We start from the raw sequence: 25857 nt of genomic DNA, 5'->3' as shown, positions 1-25857 counted from the left end.
CACCTGTTAAAAACGTTTGAACTGTCGGACGCTGAGAGAGCCAGCAGGCTTTTTTCACTTCAAGGACTGGGTGACAGCAAACCGTCCGAGCTCATGGACCGTTTGCTGGATCTTCTGGGCGAGCACAGACCAGATTTTCTTTTCATCCAGCTTTTCCTGCATCAGCTGCCTTCTCAAGTGAGAGCTGCATTGGCCAACACCACAATCACTGACTGTCGGAGCCTGGCTGGAGAGGCTGATTAATTTAAGAACCGCCATCTGATTGACGCCGTCACGTTTTGTTCTTATATGTGCACGCTCAGCGAGGCCGATCCCATACGACTGTCTAGCATGCTCTCAACGTCCGATGATTTCCACCGTCTACTTGCCATGTTCCCAGCCCTCACTCAGCCCACTTTCTCGGCATCTGCCGTGAAGCATGGTGTGGAGCACCATCTCGCCACTACTGGTCCTCCTGTCTTCGCCCGAGCTCGGCACCTCGACCCAACCAAGCTTGCCGTGGCAAAGGCTGAGTTTGCCAACATGGAACGCCTGGGCATAGTACGCCGATCCGACAGCCCGTGGGCATCACCCCTCCACATCGTACCCAAACCTGGCGGCGGCTGGCGCCCGTGTGGTGACTACCGGCGGCTTAATGAGGCAACGGCACCTGACAGATACCCTGTCCCAAACATACAGGACTTTTCAGCACACCTGGCTGGCAAGGTGATTTTTTCCAAGGTGGACCTCGTCCGGGGATATCATCAGGTGCCGGTACACCCACTGGACATTCCCAAAACGGCAGTGATTACGCCGTTTGGTCTATTTGAGTTTCTGCGTATGCCGTTCGGCCTGAAAAACGCCGCCCAATCTTTTCAACGCCTCATGGACTCTGTTTTGCGGGAGCTGCCTTTCCTTTTTGTGTACTTGGATGACATCCTTGTAGCGAGCATGTCCAAGTCTCAGCACCTGGTGCACCTTCGAACACTTTTTGAGCGGCTTAGCCAACATGGCTTAATTGTCAACCCCGCCAAGTGCCAGTTCGGTCTCTCCACTATTGACTTCTTAGGACACAGAGTCACTAAGGATGGGGCAGTCCCTCTCCCATCAAAGGTGGAGGCAGTCACACAGTTCCCATGCCCGCTCACTGTCAAATCCCTGCAGGAATTCCTCGGCATGGTGAATTTTTACCACCGCTTCATCCCTCGAGCCGCTCAGCTCATGCTGCCCTTGCACGAGGCTTTGAAAGGTAAACCCAAGCACGCTGTGGACTGGACTGAGAGCAGAGTCGAGGCTTTTGCTGCCACTAAGGCAGCCCTAGCGAACGCCACCATGCTGGCGCATCCTTCTCCAACAGCCCCCGTCGGCATCACCTCGGACGCCTCGGACTACGCTGTCGGTGCTGTCTACGAGCAGTGGGTAGGCGGGGCCTGGCAGCAGCTGGCTTTCTTTAGCCGTCAGCTGCGCCCCTGTGAGCGGAAGTACAGCACTTTCGACAGGGAGCTGCTGGGTCTCTACCTTGCCATCAGACACTTTCGTTCCCTGCTGGAAGGCCGACACTTCACTGCTTTTGTGGACCACAAGCCGCTGACTTTTGCCATGGCCAAAGTGGCCGAGCCGTGGTCCGCCCGCCAACAGCGGCATCTGTCCTACATTTCAGAGTTCACCACGGACTTGCAGCACGTTGCCGGTAAGAACAACCGCGTGGCGGACTGCCTATCACGGGCTGTGGCAGGGGCAGTCCATCTGGGTTTGGATTACAACCGCATGGCGGCGACTCAGACCACAGACCCGGATGTTCAACTCCTGAAGACCTCGACTACAGGGCTGCAGATCGAGAATGTGGTTTTTGGCGACGCCGGCACCACGCTCCTGTGTGACATCTCCACAGGTAGTCCTCGGCCGGTTGTTCCCTCAGGATGGAGACGACAAATTTTTGATGCCATCCATGGTCTCTCCCACCCAGGTTCGAAAGCGTCACAGAGACTGGTTGCAGCGAAGTTTGTTTGGCACGGCCTCAAGAAGGACGTCAGGGACTGGGCTAACACGTGTGTTGAGTGCCAAAGGGCCAAAGTACACCGCCACACTAAAGCCCCATTAGAGTTGTTCCCTGTTCCTGAGAGGCGTTTTGACCATGTAAACGTGGACCTAGTCGGTCCTCTGCCTTCCTCTCACGGTTTCACATATCTGTTAACCATGGTTGACAGGACCACCCGCTGGCCTGAGGCTGTGCCGCTGACGTCAGTGGCATCTGTCGAAATGACACGGGCATTTATTGGCACCTGGGTTGCCCGTTTCGGCACCCCTTCGGACATATCCTCTGACCGAGGTGCGCAGTTTACGTCTGAGCTATGGAATGCCGTCGCTCAGAGCCTCGGAGTGAAACTCCACCGCACAACCGCATATCACCCGCAGGCTAACGGACTCTGTGAACGTTTTCATAGGTCAATGAAGGCTGCCCTGCGTGCCAGCCTCAAAGACGGTAACTGGGTCGACAAGCTCCCATGGGTGATGCTGGGCATCAGGACTGCACCAAAGGAGGATCTTCAGTCCTCATCCGCGGAGCTGGTTTATGGACAGCCGCTGCGGGTTCCGGGGGATTTTGTCCCTAGCATTACGGTTCCCTGGTCTGCTACTCTCCAGCGTTCTGCTCTACTGGACAATGCGAGGCTTTTCGCACCTGTCCCTACTTCCCGTCATGGCCTCCCTCAGTCGCACATCCCCGCTGGTCTTCAGGCGGCTGACTATGTTTTCATTCGCCACGACGCCCACAGGGGGCCGCTACACCCGCCCTACGAGGGCCCATTTCGGGTTCTGGAGACAGGGGACAAACATTTTGTGGTGGACAGGGGCGGCAAACCGGAGCGACTCTCCATTGACCCTTAAACCGGCTCACTTGGACGTGGCTAGGCCTATTGACCTGGCTCAGCCCCCACGACGTGGACGACCTCCTGCTCTGCGCCCACCCCTTGCCCCCCTCACTCCCAAGCCATCCACACTCCATGCCCCACACACGTGTAATGACGGGACTCCGCCTGCAGTGGGGTCTCCTCGACCTCCGGTACAGCGCAGCCGTTGTGGCCGACTGATACGCCCACCTCCCCGTTGACTTTTTATTTTATTTTATTTTTTTCTCTTCTGATATGGTGAATTCTGGGGGGACGTGTGTAGTGAATGTGACATACATAATTCACCTTTGTTGTTAAGCGTAGGTCTACACACTGTTGATTATAAACGCAGCACTTTGTTCTTAGTGTGTTTATTCATGACTACAGGGATCGCGGTCCCTTTAAATTGCGTGATGACGTGGACGCGGTTCAGCGCCATTGGTTTTACCTGCTAAATAAATGAGACACGCATTCGTGTGCTCAAAGTGAGAAGTTGTCACTTGCGAATTATTGCAATTTCCACACAGTATTGTTTTTTAAATATAAAACTATAATAAGGACACTGAAGTAGTTTAAACAACAAAAAACAATATATATTTTCAAGGTGTGCATAATATCTTGGGACAGTTTTAATTATTACGGGTTTGGGACTCTTTTGGCCAGTTTCTTTGTCTCCCTTGCTGATTCGCTGGGTCTCTCATGAAACAAAAATACTGTATATGGCACTGTGTGTCATCCTCAGCAATTGCAAAAATCAACTGTAACAAATTATTTAGCTAGCTAGTTGATTGTGAATAAAATAGCTCTTTAACTCCTGCTCCACTCACATTCATTTCTATAGAGCTGGCAGGGACACTTACCTCAATAGTTCATGTTTAGACACTATACGATAGTATAGTGAAACATTTTATTACACTTGTGCCTTCATTGTGATGATAATACTGTATGAAGATCTACCAGTCAACAGTATCTCACAAATCCTTTTGCTTGGTCAGATACATTACATAATTGTTATTTATTCAACAATTTTCCTTGGTTGTAATTAAATGCTAAGATGAGAGTCCTTAATGCCCCATTTATAAAAGGAGAAAGGAATCATCTGACACTCTTACAGTCACCTCAAGTGACGTGACTGCAACTCACAAAATTATTTGGGTGCCACCTGTGGGACCCACTGCATTCTGGTCCATTGTGAGGAAACTATTACATTAGTGGTACCCATGTGGGCAAATTATTACATATGCAATATATAATTTCTTCATTTTCTTTACGAATAAAAATAATTTATTTTTATTTTTTATTCTGTCTTTTTTGGGTTTGAAATATGACCTGGACATGTTTTCGTGACATTCACCAAGGCAGAAAAATTATGCAGGCATCAAAGATATTGTGTTTTGGCTGAATTCAGACAGCAATACATGTACAGTATCTTTTATCGATAACAATAGCAATGGGATAATTGCAATCCCAGAATACAATACAATAATTAATATTGGCGACTACTGACAAAAATCTAACTTATGGCTTGTATTGTATGAAATATACTGTAGAGAATAAGGTTTATAAACTTTTGATAGTTTTTTGTTCTTTTTGGAGTTTACTGCCACTGATCAATATTTGTTTTCATTATATGGATTCAGAAAATATTTGTGAATCTGTGAATCATCATATAGATTCAGAAATAACCTGCCTGATATGTATCAACTGCTCTGTGTACCCATAAATGTACATGAACTAGATGAAATGACTAGCAATATGGGCACCATCTTCTCTAATAAATAGAACTGTTGCCCCAGTCAAATTAAAAGAGAACAATTTACTGTGCCACGGTACAACAGTAATACCCATTCTCTCAAGAAAGAAACTCATCTTGAGCGCAAATGGAAAAAAACTCACTTGGTGGTTTTAAGAATTTGATGGACATGTCCAGCTATAGGCAGGCCCTAAAAGCTGCAGGGGCTGAGCATATCTGCAAACTCATAGAAAGTAACCATAACAGTCCAAGGTTTTTTATTTAGCCCAGTGGCTAGGTTAACAAATAATCAGACGTCACCCAAACCAAATATTCCCTCACAGCTTAGCAGTAACGACTTTATGAATTTCTTCACTAATAAATTAGATAGCATCTGAAATGCAATAACAAATGTAGAATCTACAGTGTCATGTAATTCAGCTTCATTCATCGCACCCACAGAAGAATTGCAGTACTTTACAACCACAGGACAGGAAGAGCTAAATAAACTTATCACTGCTTCTAAACCAAAAACATGTTTACCCACTAAAAATTACTGAAAGAGTTGTTACCTGTAGCAGAACAACCACTTCTCAATATTATTAACTCGTCATTATCTCTAGGTCATGTCCCAAAACCCTTCAAATTGGCAGTTATTAAGCCTATTAAGAAACCAAAACTAGATTCTAGTGAACTGGCAAATTACAGACCCATTTCAAATCTTCTGTTTATGTCTAAAATGTTAGGAAAATTTGTGTCTGCTCAATTGTGCTCCTTCCTGCAAAAAATGTTGATATCTATGAAGAGTTTCAGTCAGATTTCAAGCCCCATCATAGCACAGAAACTGCACTTGACACTTGACTTGACACATAATCTCTTAGATTACAATTTACATCTAGACGAATTTACTGTTCCTTCCTCTTCAGTCAAAAACTTGGGTGTTATATTAGACTGCAACTTGTCTTTTGAAAACCATATTTCACATGTTACAAAAACAGCATTTTTCCATATTATAAACATTGCCAAGCTATGGAACATGCTACCTGTTTCTGATGCAGAAAAGCTAGTTCACACATTCATAACCTTAAAGGGGTCATCAGATGCCCATTTTACACAAGTTGATATGATTCTTTAGGGTCTTAATGAAAAGTCAATAACATACTTTGGTTAAAATTTCTCAATGGTAGTGTAAAAACACCTTCTTTACCCTGTCAAAATCAGCTCTGTTTTCATCAAGCCATTATAGTCTTTAAATGCTAAAGAGCTCTGCTGACCCCGCCCCTCTCTTATGTGGAGTGACGAGCAGACTGTAAACTCCAGCCTCGAAACTGGCTAACCAGCATATTATTAGGAAAGGCGATTTGCAAAGATTCATAAAACCCTTATACTCACTTCCTCTGCAGATATAGCTGGATCACGAATGATTTGCGCGAACATAGACGCATTTATGTAGATCGGGATCATAGCATTCCCTTCAAAACGAAAGTAACGTTGATCCTCTGCGTCTATAGCGGCTCAGATGTCGGGAGTAAATGACAACTGCTATGTTCATTATTACATCCAACAACAAAACACCTCGATCGCTTAATCGGAGACATTCTTGTCTTCCCCTGCACTGGAGTCGACACAATGACGGACGGATGACAGCTCACTCAGGGCGGGTCTAAGGTAAGATGGTCTTGTCAATCAACTATCGTGGGAGCGGCCTGTACAGAACTAAGTCATTCTGACAGGAATCTCAGAACAGCCTGATTTGAGAAAGCGGATTTAAAAAAAAAAAAAACACTGTGTGGATTTTTATCATTATAGGATGGATGTGTACACACACTTCCAACATACATTTATATTCAAACAACTTGTAAAGTGAATTTTGCATCCGATGACCCCTTAAGCCTGGACTATTGTAATGCACTGCAAGGTGTTTGTCCTGCATCTTCAAACAACAAGCTACAGGTAGTTCAAAATGCAGCTGCTAAAGTCCCTACCAGGTCAAGAAAATATTATCATATTACCCCAATTTTACAATCTCTACACTTGGCTACCTATTAAGTTCTGTATCAGTTACAAAATATTACTACTTATAAGGCCCTAACCAGTCTTCTATCACGTTACAGTCCATGACGCTCCTTAAGGTTGCAAAATTCTGGACCTTTGGTAGTACCTAAAATAAAGTCCTCTAAAGGAGGTAGAGCTTTCTTGCATTTGGCTCCCAAACTCTGGAATAGCCTTCCTGATAACATCCGGGGTTCAGACACACTAAATTTAGATTACAGACACATCTCTTCAGCCAAGCATTCACATAATATATCTCATAACCTTGTACTCCAGTTATATCTGATCAAATGCACATGATCATTCTTTGCTTAGTTTGAACACATTATCTATCATTCTTTGCTTGGTTTGAACAGCAGCTATGCTAATTTTTCTAGTAAATAGTTAAATAGTAGAATTTTCACAAATCATGCTAAAACATTCAGAAGAACACTAGACAAAGTTATCATCTATATAGCATTGATTATTAATAAAAACTATAACAGTAATATGTATTGTTGCATGATTAATTAACAACTGAAAATTATCTACCCCTATCCTATAGGCTAGTAAAAAAATAACAAATTTTGATGCAATAAATATGGTATAATTTAACAGTGTTCATCCCTCCAAAACAGAGAAAACATATTTTACAAACATCTATATCTCTGTCTCTTTTAAAGTGTTAGTGTATAATGAATTGTATTTGTTGGGGTTATTATAACACAATTCTTAACCCCACTCCAGACCTCACTAATTTTCAAACCCTGGCTACAGCCAAGTTTGCAAAGATTTGTATCGTGAAAAAATGCTATACAAATAAATGTGAATTGAATTGAATATGGAAAAAGAGCTTAGACAAAGATCTCCTTTAGTGTTCTATACAAGAAAGAAATCACACAGGGTACAAACAAGGCTGACTCTTTTTGCTCTACCTGCCAGCTTTCCATTTGCAATCATATTTGTGGCCACCAGTTTAATGGTGCTCTGAGACGGGCCGGATGAGGTGATGGTGGTCACCAGACAGGCTTTGAGAGAGTCACAGTAGTAGCTGGAGTTATCTGCACTGGTCTCCAAAAGCAACTGCACTGCACGGTCCGTCTGATGAAGAAAGAAAAGATAATAGTTGATTCTGATCATTATTAGTCAACTGAAATATTTGAATTGTATAGAACATTTAAATTAAAATTACAGAACATTGGTGTCATATTCCACTTTCCAAAAATAATAAGACTGCAAAGCACAGCTTGCAGAGGATTTAATGAATACTATTGTGTTCACCTATGATGTGGTATGTGCTAGTTGTTTCATTTCATCTAAGATCTTTGCACATCAGATGATAAATTGTAAGCTTATTAAGAGGGCATACATCACTCCAAGTAGACTGTATAAAATGAAAGTTAGATCAGACCCTTATTGTAATTTCTGTAATAAGTCTAGGTGTAAACTCATATATGCATATGTTCTGGGAATGTCCAACAATTCTGGACATTTGTGTGCACTGTTCTCCCTGATATTCTACACCCAGAGATACCACAGGATCCCATACTCTTCCTGCTATTGGATGATCCTACACACTTCAAAAAGGACTTTATTGGCAGTTGGTAAAGCTGCCAAAAAGACTGTTTTAAAGGATACAACCACCTCTACAACTTTTACTTGGCTATCCTACTTTAGAGATATCACTTTAATTGAAGGCACTACTTGCCAAGCTTAATGGAGCAAAGTACAGGACTATTCTGGCCAGAAAGTACTAGAACTGGGCAGAAATTGCTGAAGTGTTAGACAAACTAAAGCCTGGATCTCCTATCTCATTTATCTGGTCTACATTTTAAGGTGGACATTTTTTTGTGGCATCTGTTTGTATATAGTACTTCTGATTTGTGATTTTATACATGCTGAAATTCTAAAACAGAAATTTTGATGGCAAAAAAAAAAGTGTTTAACATCAGTTTTGAGATTACTAGTAATCTTTCCTTCCTTTTAAGGTGTGATAATGTCAACAACAACAACAATAATAATAATGTATTATTATTAGGAATTATCTCTAAGACAGAAATATATTACAATTGTAATATACAACTTGACTGTAAAAGAAAAGAAAAGATATTAAGAATATTAATTATTTTACCACAGTAATAAGTTGAATTCTGTATTAATGCTTAATTCTACATTTGAGATTTGAGCCTACACTAAGGGTGTATTCACACCTGTCTTGTTTGGTTCAATTGAATCTAACTGAAGTTCGCTTCCCCTCTTGATGCAGATCTTTTGGGCAGGTGTGAATACAGCAATCGCACTCGGGTGCGGACCAAACAACCGTACCGTGACCCAGCTGAAGTGGTGGTCTCGATCCGCTTCCAAACTAACTCTGGTACGGTTGAATGGATAAACCAATGAATGGATGACCTTAAGCACACGTGTGGTTTTGTTTACAGGTTCTGGTTCACTTGGAAAAAGGGCAGTGTCTTCTTCTTGCGGACTTATAAGTGCATTACCGCCAACTATCTCTCAAATGAACCATTGACACTCCTAATCCAGATTGTAGATAGATTGTCAATGGTCCATTTGAGAGATAGGTGGCGGTAATGCACTTATAAGTCTGCGATCCACCGTAAAGCAAGAAGAAGACGACGCGTCCCACGCTGGCTGTTGTGTGAAAGTGCTCAGGACAGCTGGACCGTGCGGTGGATCAGAGGTAAAAAACAATATAAATACTGTTCAGTTTCTTACACAGACCAATTGTTTCGTTTCTTTAGACCTCAATGTATCGTCATGAGCCGCAGGGTTTAATTTGGTTTTGTCTGTGTATGTTTTTTTCTCTCTCAAAGCCGTGGGTCCCATTGACTGCCATTATATGACTGACAGACTGCAATGTTTTGAGTGAAAAATCTTTGTTTGTGTTCTACTGAAGAAACAAAATCACCTACATCTTGGATGCCCTTGGGGTAATGGGATAAACATCAAATTTTCATTTTTGGGTGAATTATCCCTTTAAAGCTTAAAGTCTGCACTTCAATTTCATCTTTTCATTTTATTTTTAATTCTGTTCTGGTGGCACACAGAGCCAAAATTTAAAAAAATTAAGTCAGTTATTTTTTATATTTTGCTGTAGCGTGTCAGTAGGAAATATCAGTTAACATTTCCAAACATTCATTTTGCCATTAATTGTAGTAATCTAGTGAGATTTTTGTTTGCACAAGCCGGAGTCTGACAGCAGCCAGTGCTCCACACAGAGATCTGATCTCATCATCATCCAGTCTGTCTGGAATGACATGAAGAAACATAAAAAACTGCGACAGACTAAATACAGAAGAACTGTGGCAACGTCTCCAAGACGCTTCAAGAGACCTACCTGCAAAGCTCCCTGAAAATCAAGTGCACCAAGGGCAAAAGCTGCTTTAAACGCAAAGGATGGTCACACCAAATGTTGATTTAATTGACTTAATAGAAGTTAATTGATAAAATCTATTTATGACGTTATTTTTGACAGCATCCTCATTTAAAAGCATTTTTACATAAGTGCCTTAAACTTTTAACAGTACTGTAGCTTTGCAGGTAGGGTTCTTGAAGCATCTTGGAGACGTTGCCACAGTTCTTCTGGATTTAGTCTGTCTCGGTTTGTTCTGTTTCTTCGTGTCAGTCCAGACAGACTGGATGATGATTAGATCAGATCTCTATGTGGAGCACTGGCTGCTGTCAGACTCCTTGTGCAAACAAAAATCTATAAAGGAAAAAAAAAAAATCAATAAAAATCTACCTCAGCTTCTGCTCTAAACTATAGGGACCTCTTTCACATTACTATAAGGTTACAATTAACAACAGAGCTCAAACTTAAATTTAATTACTATTTATTTTTAACTATAATAATCAACACTCAAATAAAGAAAAAAAAAATGCATGCAAACATGTAAATTGCATTCAATGCAGTTTTTAAATTAACTTTTAAATTATACAATTTGTATTTGTTGTTGAAATACAATCATTTACACAGTGGCTGTCATAACTTGTTTCATAAAAAGATTTATTTAACTATACATTAAATGATTAAGATATCACTAACAGGTAAAGTAAAATATAATGAGTATTTGTCTGCACTGATAGCCTCGTGGGCAGCGCGTCGACATGTAGCGCCGTTGCGCTTCGGGCGTCCCGTGTTCGAGTCCCGGCTCGCGGACCTTTCCCGATCCCGTACCCCCTCTCTCTCTCCAACTTCGTTTCCTGTCTACCTACTGTCCTATCAAATAAAATATATATAATGAGTATTTAGTCTAATACCGTTTTAATCACATCTTTTCGCGAGTAAAACACTGATTGTGCGATTACATGAGGCATGAGATGTTCATTCATGTTTACTTCACGTTAAAACTAGAGGCAAAGAGGAAGGGATGAATGATCACACTCACTCGCTGCTGTTAGAACTGAAGCATTTACACAGCGAGCTGTCACGCCTCATCAAAGAGTGCCAAAACGGCATTTATTGTCTAAATTTCCTGAAAACAATTAATGATTTGTTTGGTACACGTGTACTGAACCGAAAGACTACGTGTATAATACGTGTACCGTTACACCCCTAATATATGTGTACCATTCCACCCCAATATACAGGGCCGTCCTTTGGGCCCCGTGCTTTGAGGGAAATTGAAGGCATTGAATGTGAATCCTTTTTTTTTTTTTTAAAGTGGTATCTTTAATTTTTGACTAATTGGACCCAACAGGTCAAGGGTCAATCACACTTTAACGGAGCTGAAAGGTATTAGCACAGGTGTTCCACAGGGATGTGTTCTCAGAGGTATCAAGGTTTGTAGAGTGGTGTGATTTAAATCATCTTTTTTTAAATACAAAAAAGGAGATAATCTTTGACTCTAGATCAATAGGTGACCACACACCAGTGTTTATACATGAAATATCAATTAAGCAAGTACGTTCCTACAAGTATCTTGGTATCGATATGGAGAATAAACTTAGTTGGGAGATTCATGTGGATACAATTTGTTCTCGTATGCAGCAAAGATTATATTTTCTGCATATAGACTTCGGTTTTTTGGAGTGGAGCAGACAATCGTGTATTTGTTTTATTGGGCAGTTATAGAGAGCACAATTAGATATGGCATTACGGTATGGTTTGGTAATCTTACAATTCAGGTAAAAGCTTGCACTCCTGGTAAAAATAGCAATGAAGACCATCAGGAGAAAGGAACATTTGTCCCTTGAGTCACTGTATGAACAGTCGGTTCTTAGGGAAGTAAACAAAATCTTAGCCGACCCATTTCATATACTACATACAGAGTATGAACTGTTGCTATCCAATGTGTAGGTATAATCATTTAAAAAAGTAATTTATTCCTATGTCAATTAAAATATTAAAGTCCCCCTGTAGTCAAATATTTTATCCTTTAAAACTCATCTTTGATCATCAAAATGACATATTTAAATGTTTTTTCTTGTGAAAATAATTTTCTGGTGCCTTAAAATAACTTGAATATAACTCTACACCCTTGCCTCATTTACTATACACGGATCTATGAATATGCAAATTAGCCCCGCCACCACTCAGTCACACCAGCCAGCGCCTCCTGATCCACTGAACTGTAGTAAACGCGAAACAATGGCAAACACGGATAACGACTGATAAAACTGTTTTTACTAGCGGACAACTACAGTGAATATTGTAACATTTGTTAAAAGTTACTTACTTGATAATGTTGTGTCCTAAAATGTCATTAAGACTGAATGCAGCTGTTTGTGATTCCAATTCGCACCCGCGAGAATACGCATGTGAAGTGCAGACGCCGATTCGGGAGAGGTGGATTTGACGCCGTGCTACTTTTCCACTATTGCCGTGGGTTATAATGCAAGTTAGTGGTTCTAAATTCACATTAAACCACGCCTTCATGGGATTTTTGCTCTAATTTATTTTTGGTTTTGTGCTGGTATTGGTATATTTTGCATGCTAGTGATAGGAATCGATCCCTTGACGTGATTGGTTGTTGAATTTTGTGACATAGCAAACCGAGGGCTGTTTCAAACCGTGTTTCTGGGTCAGCCTTTGGGAAACTACAGTTTTAAGGAGAAAATACTCAGCAATAGTGTTGACTAATGGATTGGCACATGGTTTGTCTAAAAGCATATTAAAAACACCACATAGACAAATAAACAACAAACTTTATTTTCACTACAGGGCAGGGTTCCCACTCTTTCATGAACACCAGATTCAAGGACCATTTATTTCATATCAAGCACCTATCAAATTCACACCCCAGCATATGTAGTGTCATGAAAGACCTTACAGTACTTAACATTTCACTTACACTTAACATTTACATAAAAAAATTCTGAGTCATAATGTTTTGAAAGTGTAGGTTTCGTAAATTTAGACTGTTTAGAGCAGTCGTGTTCAAAGGAATTTAATGAAATCCATTGAAATCAATACTGGTAATATTCAAATACAATTTCTAAAATATTGATAAAATATGCATCAAACAGTTTTTTGCTGTAGTTTTTGTACAAGATATAAATTTGAAAGAATTTTGCAATTTTTAAATTAATAAAAAGTGGTTAAATGTTGTAATAACAGTAAAACCTGTTAACATTAAAAATTTGCACATTCTCTCAATAGAGACGTTACTCATTAGTAAATAAACTCAAGTCTAAATTATTACTGAAAATCTCATTTTTTTCATCTTTGACCTAGAGGAATGCAGGTGCTCATACATTTTTTGAAAATATTTCATGAAAATTTTAAACCTTGTACATGTGCAAATCTGCAAAAAAATATAAAGAAAATAAATAAAAAAAATAGGACTTTCTATTTGCTTTTAAACTGGTTCTTCATGAGTCACTCTCAACTTATCTGTCTATAAAGCCTATAAAAAAAAATAAAAAATTGTCTTTCACAACACTTCAACATGTTATTCTTAAATTAAGTGAGGGTCATTTTTTTAGGATTTTTTTACCCAAGCAAAGTCTCTGAGAACCTGACACCTTGTAATTCTGGAGATTCCAGGAAGGTTGCAGTTCTGGAAAATGGTAGCGCTGGAGACTAAATGTTTCCTGATGGTTTTACACCTAATTTTTCACATTAATTCTTAATTATTTTGCAGTTAACATGCGTCTTTTCTTCTCCACCTGTTTTTATCTGACCCTGCTGACCCAATGAGCATTTTGCTGACCAATGACCCATGTCTTGTCTTTGCAATTTCTGTATTGCATTAGTTTTGAATATTTCTCATGGGGATTTAGTCATTTTTGACTTTTCAGTTTGAGTTAAATCTCTTTTTTGGCTCATTTCATCTGTAAAAGAAAACCTGCCTAATAATACTACACATCAGAATAGGAGGAGTTTTTCACTTCCAGCCTTGGACAATTATACATCACTTGTAAATGATTAAATACAAAATTTATAGTAGTTATTAAGATTGATGTGGTTTGGTATTGGTAAAATGTGCTTGGAAAAAAATATGATCAGAATATCAACGTGCCTAATAATTATGCATGCACTGTAAGATGTGCTCACTTTACATAGAGTGCGCGTGATCGCGAAAGTGAACTGCGAGCGCTTATTCTAATTTGATTTTAATATTGATAGTGCGAAAACTATATACAATATACAATGTTTGCGGGAGCGGGCGGTAATGGTCAGAAGCTCAGCAGGAGCGGCTTAAGAAAACTGTGCATCAACACACGCCAAGTTTTTTTTGTTTGTTTGTTTTTTTGCGCTACCCCATCTCCACCCCAATCATTAGTGCCGTTTCGTTCTGTCTTTGACAGCACATATAGGACAATTTTTGAAATAGCGCCATAAACCAAATTTATTTCAAGCACTTTCAAGGACCTATGTTTGTTTTCAAGTACTTTCCAAGCCTTGAATCCATATGACTGAAATTCAATTACTTTCAAGAAGTGTGGGAACCCTGACAGGGGGACTTTAAATGATGAATGAGTGTCTTTTAAAGATAGGTGTTTTTTTCCCTCTCTCTCTCTCTCTCTCTGTATTGTTGTTTATGGATCTTAATGGTCTTGTTAATGTTTTGTTGTTTGTTGATCCAATGGTCTTGTTAATGTGAACACCTTGAGTTCAATAGAAATTTCCCCTTTGGGGACAATAAATTGTATTAATTTAATTTAATTAGTTAACATTAATAAGCATATTATCTCATATTTATAGCTATGTGAATATATGCTACCTAATGATCTGTTAAGCATTATGCAATGTATATTAATGATTTAGTAATAATTATACAGTGCGTGCATAATTATTAGGTACATTAATATTCTGATCATATTTTCCAAGCACATTTTACCAGTTCCAAACCACATCAATCTTAATAACTACTATTAATTTTGTATTTAATCATTTATAAGTGATATATAATTGAAGTATTACAAGGTGTCAGGTTCTCAGACACTTTGCTTGGGTAAAAAATCCAAAAAAATTACTCTTTTTGAAACCCAAATCTTGTTTGTTTTTTTCTCTGTTTTTTTCCTATTTTAATTTTTGTTTTGAAAGTATGGTAAATACTGGTAAAATGTACCAACAATGACATTGAAAAATATACACTTTTTGATATACCATTGAAAACAGGTAGCCCATCTGAATTATATAACATTTAGGCTATCCATCTCATAGTCTACCAAAATGTTATTAACAGTAGAAGTGAAATCTTATTGTAGTTTTCAAATCTGGGTACTGTCTTATGTTTTAAAATCACTTACAGAGGAAGTTTGTTCCCATCAGGCTAACATGACAGTCACGTCTGGTGCCCCTGTAAGCTTTTCTTTTTCTTTTTCATTTGTTTTCATTCGCGATCTTTACAACACACATTACATTACATATTTCATGGCACACTCGTTTTATGCGTTTTTGGCGCCACCTATTGTTGTGGGTGTATTACTGACATGTCATGACAAGTCTATACCCCCAATATAAGACGACCGCTTTTTTCAGATGTATTTCCAAGAAAAAAAACATCGTCTTGTATTCGGGTCAATACGGTACATGAAGACAATTTTTTTAATAGGCTTTATGGACAGATAAGTTGAGAGTGACTCTTGAAAGACCAGCACCACAATCTCTTGTACCACTTTTTGAAGAATTTATCTTCCAGAATCTGGCAGTAAGTTTTGGTCCATCTCCTATGTTGAAAAGTCTGTCTTGCAGGACTGACTAAAAATGAGCTCCCGAAACTTACTGCCAGATTCTGTATATATATATATATATATACACACACACACACACACACACACACACACACATATATACATACAGGTGCTGGTCATATAATTAGAATATCATCAAAGAGTTGATTTATTTCACTAATTCCATTCAAAAAGTGAAACTTGTATATTATATTCATTCATTACACACAGACTGATATATTTCAAATGTTTATTTCTTTTAATTTTGATGATTATAACTGACAACTAAGTAAAATCCCAAATTCAGTATCTCAGAAAATTAGAATATTACTTAAGACCAACACAAAGAAAGGATTTTTAGAAATCTTGGCCAACTGAAAAGTATGAACATGAAAAGTATGAGCATGTACAGCATGGAGTCGATCAGTCTGTGGCACTGCTCAGGTGTTATGAGAGCCCAGGTTGCTCTGATAGTGGCCTTCAGCTCTTCTGCATTGTTGGGTCTGGCATATCGCATCTTCCTCTTCACAATACCCCATAGATTTTCTATGGGGTTAAGGTCAGGCGAGTTTGCTGGCCAATCAAGCACAGTAACACTATGGTCATTAAACCAACTTTTGGTACTTTTGGCAGTGTGGGCAGGTGCCAAGTCCTGCTGGAAAATGAAATCAGCATCTCCATAAAGCTTGTCAGCAGAAGGAAGCATGAAGTGCTCTAAAATTTCCTGGTAGATGGCTGCGTTGACTGTGGACTTCAGAAAACACAGTGAACCAACACCAGCAGATGACATGGCAGCCCAAATCATCACAGACTGTGGAAACTTCACACTGAACTTCAAGCAACATGGATTCTGTGCCTCTTCACTCTTCCTCCAGACTCTGGGACCTTGATTTCCAAATGAAATGCAAAATTTACTTTCATCTGAAAAGAGGACTTTGGACCACTGAGCAACAGTCCAGTTCTTTTGCTCCACAGCCCAGGTAAGACACTTCTGACGTTGTCTCTGGTTCAGAAGTGGCTTGGTAGCCCTTTTCCTGAAGATGTCTGAGCGTGGTGACTCTTGATGCACTGACTCCAGCTTCAGTCCACTCCTTGTGAAGCTCTCACAAGTGTTTGAATCAGCTTTGCTTGACTGTATTCTCAAGCTTGCAGTCATCCCTGTTGCTTGTGCACCTTTTGCTACCCAAATTATTCCTTCCAGTCAACTTTGCATTTAATATGCTTTGATACAGCACTCTGTAAACAGCCATACCTTTCAGTAATGACCCTCTGTGACTTACCCTCTTTGTGGAGGGCGTCAGTGTTCGTCTTCTGGAACATTGCCAAGTCAGCAGTCTTCTCCATTATTGTGGTTTCAAAGAACAAGAGATACCCGGAATTTATACTGTAGGGATGGTCATTAATTGAAACTCAAATGTAAATATTCTAATTTTCTGAGATACTGAATTTGGGATTTTCCTTAGTTTTCAGTTATAATCATCAAAATTAAAAGAAATAAACATTTGAAATATGTCAGTCTGTGTGTAATGAATGAATATAATATACAAGTTTCACTTTGTGAATGGAAATAGTGAAATGAATCAACTTTTTGTTGATATTCTAATTATATGACCAGCACCTGTATATACATACATACAGTGCCGTGAAAAGGTTTTTGCCCCCTTCCTGTTTTTAATTTTTTTTGCATATTTGTCACACTTAAAAGATTCAGGTCATTAAACAAATTTTACTATTACACAAAGATAATTCAAGTAAAAACAAAATGCAGTTTTTAAATGATGATTTCATTTATTAAGGGAAAAAAGCTGTCCAAAGCTACCTGGCCCTACGTGAAAAATTAACTGCCCCCTCCTGTTAAATCATGAATAACTGTGATTAACCACATTATTTTAGAAAGCTGAGTTAAATTGCACTAGCCACAGCCAGGCCTGATTACTGTTGAATCAAGAAATCACTTAACCCTCTGGGGTCCGAGGTTATTTTGGGGCCCTTGAGATGTTTTGACATGCCCTGATATTTGTGCTTATTTCAGCTACTTAAAACATACTATTGACCAACATGTAATTTTTTTGTATTCAGCACAAACTGTGCTACAATAATATGTGACCAAGATGGATGTACATGTTTGCATTTTTTAGAAAAAAAATATTATGCGTGGTTAGTAAGTTTTGGGAAAAAAAAATGTAGCTGAAATAAGGCCTTAAAACCCACACTAAATAGTTGTGAATAAGACTTTCGAATAATCAGTCTTGTAGGCTAGAATATTTACTTCAAAATTATCTGAAAATCATTCTGCTTACTCATTCACAGAAAACAATATATTGATTTAAAATTTTCAAGACATGTTTTGTGATCGAGGGTCTATATGTGAGGGAGTGGCAATGGCCATGAATATTAAGTGAGTCTCAGCTGAGAGACAAAGGGCCCTCCCCTAATGGCCTCTAATGGCCCATCAGTGTGACTGTGACTCTGAGGCAGGTAAGAGAGAATGTGAGGAGATTGGAAAAAAAGGGTTTTTTAAATTATTTGTATTTTATTTACAACACAGTATAATCAAAACATACATAATGAAGGTCAAAGACACATTATTGTGCACACTGATCTAACCACAGAGATGTGAACAGACTTTGAGTCATTCCTGCAACAGATTCTGTCTAACAAGTGAAACAAGTAAATCATACCTGATATTTACGTGTTTCTACTTCTTTCCATGGATTCAAGAAGAAAAAAACATAATCAGTAGAAAAGGAGCTTGTTTTAACATAGAATATCAGTGTAGTTGAACATCTGATGTTGGTGCAGCGCTCTCAGAGGAAAACAGTTTGAAGAGACATCAGGATACATCTGGTGCTGGTATCTGATTCAAAATACAAACAACCAAAAAAAAACAAAAAACATTTGTGAGCATGTTAATATCAGGAACATCTGTATATATATATATATATATATATATATGTTTTGTAGCCATAGACTCACACATGCTTTGTACTATCATACAAAAAGAGAAAGAAATCTTATATCTGAGAAACTAATTATTATTGTTTAGCACGTTATTAAAATCTATTTCTGAACAGAGTAGGCTATTACTAATAAACATGTACTAAACATACTTAGACTCGTAGCATTCATCATGTTACAGTGTACACTCATATTACTTTTATTGTTTTATATAGAGCATGAAAACATCATTGCGCCGTAAGAAATTTAAATACAATGAATTGCCTTTCATATTCAAAATGTTTTACACGATTTCAAACATTGTAGTCAGGAATTATAGTTTGGGAAAAACCCAACTATGATTTTGTAGTCATATAGTCTAGTATGTATGATTTTATAGTAGCCTATGATATGATTCTGTAGCCACAGACTCAAGCAAGCTTTGTACAATAAAAGGATGTACTTTGTACTATAAAAAATGACATTTTATATCTGAGAAACTAATTATTATTGTTTAGCACGCTATTAAAATATATTTGTGAACAGAGTATTAATAATAAACATGGTCTAAACATTCTTAGATGCGTAGCACTCATCATGTTGTCGTTTGGGAACAACCCAACTAACTGTTAGTAAATCTGTTCAAGTTTATGACACAATAAAACGTTAACTAATGCAAAAAAAAAAAAACATTACTTACTCATCAGATTGATCTCCTCTACTGGATGAAATCGTGTTCTTCTTTCGAGGGAAATCCTGCCTTTACTCAGCGCGTCTTCTTCCAGAAACAAACAGTAGCTGTGATGAGGATCTCTTCTTTGTTTGTGTTGGGCGTTTGCAAGCGCGCACGTCCCACGTGGCTATTTACATATGAACGGCGCGAGCCGCGCGGGGGCGGGATTTCATTAGAGATAATGAGTCAGACGGGACAGACTGAACATTGTGTTGGTTTCATACGGATTACTTCATCACAGAATGTTTGTTTTCGATAGGACTTGCTTAATTTCAAAGTAGAAACTTCAAGCTTTCTATAGATATAACTCCCATGTCTCTGTGTTGAGTATTTGCTGAGTTACAGTTCATTTTAGTGACGCGTTTCTAAAAACAGTTCGCGGAGAAGGAGAAGACAGAGAGTGCACCCTGTTTGTTTTATTATTTTTCCAAAAGCACAAAGTTGTGTTGTTATTGTGAGTGTACACAAAAAAAGTTTCGATTGATGTATAACACTTATTTGTGTGACCAAAATCAACAGAGTATTTTTAGTGTCTTTTGCACTGATCTTAAAAAAAAACAAGTTGGTCTCGCCGGCGAGACAGCCGACCCCAGAGAGTTAAATAGAACTTGTCTGACAAAGTAAAGCCGCGATCAAAAGAAATTCAAGAACAGATGAGAAACAAAATAGTTGACATGTATCAGTCTGGAAAGGGTTATAAAGCCATTTCTAAGGCTTTGGGACTCCAGCGAACCACGGTCAGAGCCATTATCCACAAATGGAGAAAACTTGGAACAGTGGTGAACCTTCCCAGGAGTGGCCGACCTATCAAAATTACTCCAAGAGCGTAACGACGACTCATCCAGGAGGTCATAAAAGAACCCAGAACAACATCTAAAGAACTGCAGGCCTCACTTGCCTCAATTAAGGTCAGTGTTTATGATTTAACAATAAGAAAGACACTGGGCAAAAATGGCATCCATGGGAGAGTTCCAAGGCAAAAGCCACTGCTGACCAAAAAGAACACAAAGGCTCGTCTCACATTTGCTAAAAAATATCTTAATTATCCCCAAGACTTTTGGGCAAATATTCTGTGGACTGATGTGACAAAAGTTGAACATTTTGGAAGGTGTGTGTCCCGTTACATCTGGTGTAAAACCAACACAGCATTTCATAAAAAGAACATCATACCAGTGGTAGTGTGATGGTTTGGGGCTGCTTTTCAGCTTCAGAACCTGGATGACTTGCCATAATTGATGGAACCATGAATTCTGCACTCTATCAGAAAATCCTGAAGGAGAATGTCCGGCCATCAGTTTGTGACCTCAAGCTCAAGCGCACTTGGATTATGCAGCAGGAAAATGATCCCAAACACACCAGCAAGTCCACTTCTGAATGGCTCAAGAAAAACAAAGTTAAGGTTTTGGAGTGGCCAAGTCAAAGTCTGGACTTAAATCCGATTGAGATGCTGTGGCATGACCTTAAACAGTCCATTCATGCTCGAAAACCCTCCAGTGTGGCTGAATCAAAACAATTCTGCAAAGAAGAGTGGGCCAAAATTCCTCCACAGTGATGTGAAAGACTAATTGTCAGTTATCGCAAACGCTTGATTGCAGTTGTTGCTGCAAAGGGTGGCACAACCAGTTATAACATTTAGGGGGCAATTACTTTTTCACGTAGGGCCAGGCATGTTTGGACAGCTTTTTTTCCCTTAATGAATGAAATCATTATTTCAAAACTGCATTTTGTATTTACTCGGGTTATCTTTGTGTAATATTAAAATTAGTTTGATGATCTGAATCATTCAAGTGTTACAAATATGCAAACAATTAAAAAAAACAGAAAGTGGGCAAAAACTTTTTCACACCACTGTATATATATATATATATATATATATATATAAAATTATATATATATATATATATATATATATATTTCTTTCTAAAGCAACTTCTTTGTAATGTCTATTCAATGTTTTGCTTCTTTAGCACAATGCCTTATCTCTTGGGGGTAATTTTTCAGTCAAAATTGTTTTGCAATTAATTTGTGATTAATTAGATTAATTAATCTGCACATCATGTAATTAATTAGATTAGAAATAAAATTGTAATAAAATTACTGTATCAATATCTTACTTTGTGGAAGAACTGTTTATTGTGATATTTATTGAGTATATTGTCTTAAAAAGTACTAAATGATTAGTAAATTAAGTCACCAAATGTTAGTATTTTAACTGCATTTTTTTTACTGTATTATAATGACATATGTAAACTCATCAAATGAGTGTTGTAGCTTACCTGTCCCAGCAGCAGAAGCTGGTCGGCACACTTTTTGGTATGTTCATAGCTGGATCGTTTCACTTCTTGTAGACGAACACGCTCCAGCTGAAACCTCTAAATGAGAGAGAGAAAAGTGATTTACAAGTCATTTTGTGTTCCGTAGATGAAAAAAGTTTTGATGAACAGTATTTGTGGAACATGTCACAGAAAACCATTTGTTTAAATGTGAATTATAACTACAGCTATAACAATGCAAGGATGTCCACTAACTCCACTACTATTTGCAAAATTTATAAAACCCCTAGCAGCAGCCATTAGACAAAATGACAATATTACAGATAACAGATCCGACAATATTACCCATAAAATATCATTACATGCAGACGACATCCTACTAACAGAACCCAGAGAAATCACTTACAGAATTCATCACATTCATTAACAACTATTCAAATATATCTGATTACTCTATGAACTGGAATAAATCAATAATCCATCCATTAAATAAAAATTTTGAATCAACCAAAATGAAGAACCACCAATTTAAAATAGGCAACATTTACTTTCAATTCAATTCTCTCCAAATGTTTCAGACCTGTTTACTCTTAATTTCACCTCAGCATTAAAAACAACAGAAAATTACTTAAAATACTGGACGCATCTGCCACGATCAATTATTGGACAAATAGCCACAATCAAAATGTCTGTATTACTAAAAATAAATGATCTCTACATAATGATCCCAATACAACCTTCCAAAAAATGGTTTAACATACCTGACAGCATAATAAACAATACTGGAAAAATCAAAAACCAAGAACTGCACTAAGAACATTACAAAAATGTTCAATATTTTCATCTAGCAGCTCAGTTACATCACTTAACCAAATTTATCAATAATAATCACGTTCAAAACCCATGGATACAACTTGAACAATCGGCATGCAAGGAAATTCCAATATCTGACTTATCTTGCTTCAACAATAGCATTAAAAACATATCTAAATCTTAAAGCAATCCAGACAACACTAACAGTCTGGTGGAAAACTAATACAATAACTGGTCATTCTCTTTCACCACATATTTACTCACCAATATGGAATAATCTAAATTTTACTATCAATAAACTCGCTAATGAAACTTGGATGGAGAAGAGCTTAATATATTTAACATCACCTATACCTGAACAACAACTTTACTCACAACTTAAAAAAAAGAAAAGAAAACAAAAAATAAATCTAATTTTCTATTAGATACAAATAAAGAGTGCAATCTAGGCATGGGCAATTTTCCCAATTCTATCGATTAATTTGAATTTTATGTTTTGCCACAATTTTATTTTTTAGAAATCAAGGAATCTTGATTCTGAACAGAAATATTACCAAAGGTTAGAATTAGACACTTTGACAACATATCAATGATAACAGTAAAGAGGAAATCGCTGACATGTGACGCACTCATATTGCTAGGTTACATTCACACATAATGCTCTTTTGTGTTGACAAAGATGCAACGTGGGCAGTGGAATAGGAAAAAAATGCAAGATGATGGGAGTTGAACTTCTTTTAACTTGAGCGCTGCGTATTTAGAATGCCATTTCATACACGAGACTCTGCAAAAAGGCGTCCAGGCTCAATATTTACTTTATTGGTGGATAGACCCATGACTGGCATACTTTAATTCAGTCAAATGGGTCCATGTTTACATAGAAAAAAACATGGAAAGTAGTGCAATCGTATAAACAAAAACCTGTAAAGAACTACTACTGTATGTCTGATATTTCATGTTACAGGCTGAAAGCTGCTGTTCATTGTTTTTACAGAACATTTGGAGTTAATAATAATAATAATACTGGTGTTATAGTCCAAGTGATGTGCGCAAAATTTGAGTATTTGAGTACTACTACCTTTTCATACCTCCCCAAGAACTACTGTATACAGGTTCATAATTAATATGAATAATACATAATGTTCAATTCTAAAGTGTAGGTCATGGTAACACACTAGTAATGACTCAAGTATTACCAAATTCTTCAGAAGGAATTATTAATTATTTGGATCAGTATTCCAGAGTGAATAACATGATAATTCTCTAGTAACGACTGAAACCATTGTAAGCTTTTGAGGGTTTTGTAAAGTACTAGATAGTAGTTATTCAGGTGTTACTACATCCTTCTAAAGGAATAACAAATTTTTGGATCAGTATTCTAAACTGAAGATCATGATAACTCCCTAGTAATTACTGAAATCATTGTAAAAATGTGAGGTTTTTGTAAGGTTCTGATTAGTATTTAATTTTGCTATATTTGGTAATACTTAAATCATTAGTGGGTTACGGTGATCTGGTTACCGTGACTACTTTGTAGTCCAAACGAGCCGTTCGGTGTAGACCTTGAAAAGGGAATTTTTAAAAATGTTTGGAGTGGACTTTGAGATTTATAACTTTGTAGATCTTTTTATGCCCAAACATACAAACTACACAGTGACTAAAATTCAAAAAGTGAAAAAGCATAAAAGGACCCCTTTAAAAGATTGTTTTTAAGAAAAGTTTGTGAACCCTTTAAAATTTTCTATATTTCTGCATAAATATGACCCAAAACATAATCAGATTTTCGCAAAAGTCCTGAAAGTAGACAAAGAGAACCCAATCAAACAAATGAAACAAAAACATTTTCTTTGTCATTTATTTATTCTGGAAAATGATCCAATATTGCATATCTATGAGTGGCAAAAGTATGTCAATCTCTTCTATGTGATCTATCAAAGTCTGATCATGTTTGTGGAAGTGAATCATGTCACGAACAAAGGAGATTCTGAGGATCTCAGAAAAAGAGTTGATGTTGCTCATCAGGCTAGAAAAGGTTACAAAACCATCTCTAAAGAGTTTGGACTCCACAAATCCACAGTCAGACAGATTGTGTACAAATGGAGGATATTCAAGACCACTGTTACCTTCCCAAGAAGTGGTCGACCAACAAAGATCACTCCAAAGCAGAACGTGTAATAGTCTGTTTCTAGTAAAGTTCCCTGGGTAACTTCTAAGCAACTAAAAGCCTTTCTCACATTGGCTAATGTTAATGTTCATGAGCCCACCATCAGGAGAACACTGAGCAACCATGGTGTGCATGGCAGAGTTACAAGAAGAAAGCCACTATTCTCCAAAAAGAAAATTGCTATCTAAAGATCATGTGGACAAGAGGACTATTGGAGAAAGGTTTAATGGATGGATGAAACCAAAATAGAACTTATTGGTTTAAATGAGAAGCTATTATGTTCGGATAAAAGAATACACTGCATTCCAGCTTAAGAATCTTATCCCATCTGTGAAACATGGTGGTGGTAGTATCATGGCTTGGGCCTGTTTTGCTTCATCTTGGCCAGGACAGCCTGCCATCATTGATGGAACAATGAATTCTGAATTATACCAGCAAATTCTAAAGGAAAACGTCAGGACATCTGTTTAAGAACAGAGTCTCGAGAGAACGTGGGTCATGCAGCAAGACAACAACCCCAAGCACACACAAGTCATTCTACCAAAGAATGGTTAAAGAAGAACAAAGTTAATGTTTTGGAATGGCTGAGTCAAAGTCCAGACCTTAATCCAGTTAAAATGTTGTGGAAGGACCCAAGCAAGCATTTCATGGGAGGAAACCCACCAACATAACAGAGTTTAAGTGGTTCTGCACTAAGGAATGGGCTAAAACTCCTACATGTTATTATGCGGGACTGATCAGCATTTACAAGAAACTTTACCTTCATACTGCAGCAAAAGGGGGTCACACCAGATACTGAAATCAGAGATTGACATACTTTTGCAACGCACAGATATGTAACACTGGATCATTTTTCTTAATAAATAAATGACAAAGAAAATATTTTTCTCTCACTTGTTTGATTCGGTTCTCTTTGTCTACTTTCAGGACTTATATGAAAATCTGATGATGTTTTGGGTCATATTTATGCAGAAACATAGAAAATTCGAAACGGTTCACAAACTTTCAAGCAGCACTGTATGGCCAAAAATATCGGCACCCTTGGTAAATATGATCAAAGAAGGCTGTGAAAATTAATCTGCATTGTTAATTCTTTTGATCTTTTATTTACAAAATGCACAAAAATCTAACATTTCATTGGATAAGAATTTAAAATGGGGGGAAATATC

General features: G+C 38.1%; 1 protein-coding gene across 2 annotated transcripts in view; it reads right to left on the bottom strand.

The window, feature by feature from the left end:
- The window catches only part of wdr11 (WD repeat domain 11), a 170055-nt gene that overhangs the window by 15875 nt on the left and 128323 nt on the right, over window positions 1-25857 (bottom strand). For both annotated transcript variants that reach the window (XM_058795162.1, XM_058795163.1), the window contains 2 exons: window positions 21715-21810; window positions 7566-7731 (listed from right to left, as the gene is read on the bottom strand). In XM_058795162.1, the coding sequence (XP_058651145.1) occupies window positions 7566-7731; window positions 21715-21810 (262 nt within the window). The remainder of the gene's footprint in view (window positions 1-7565; window positions 7732-21714; window positions 21811-25857) is intronic.

Source organism: Onychostoma macrolepis, chromosome 13, assembly GCF_012432095.1.
Source record: "Onychostoma macrolepis isolate SWU-2019 chromosome 13, ASM1243209v1, whole genome shotgun sequence".
Taxonomy (NCBI): Eukaryota; Metazoa; Chordata; class Actinopteri; order Cypriniformes; family Cyprinidae; genus Onychostoma; species Onychostoma macrolepis.
Note: the sequence above shows the minus strand (reverse complement) of the source record. Positions and strands in the feature narration are given on the sequence as shown.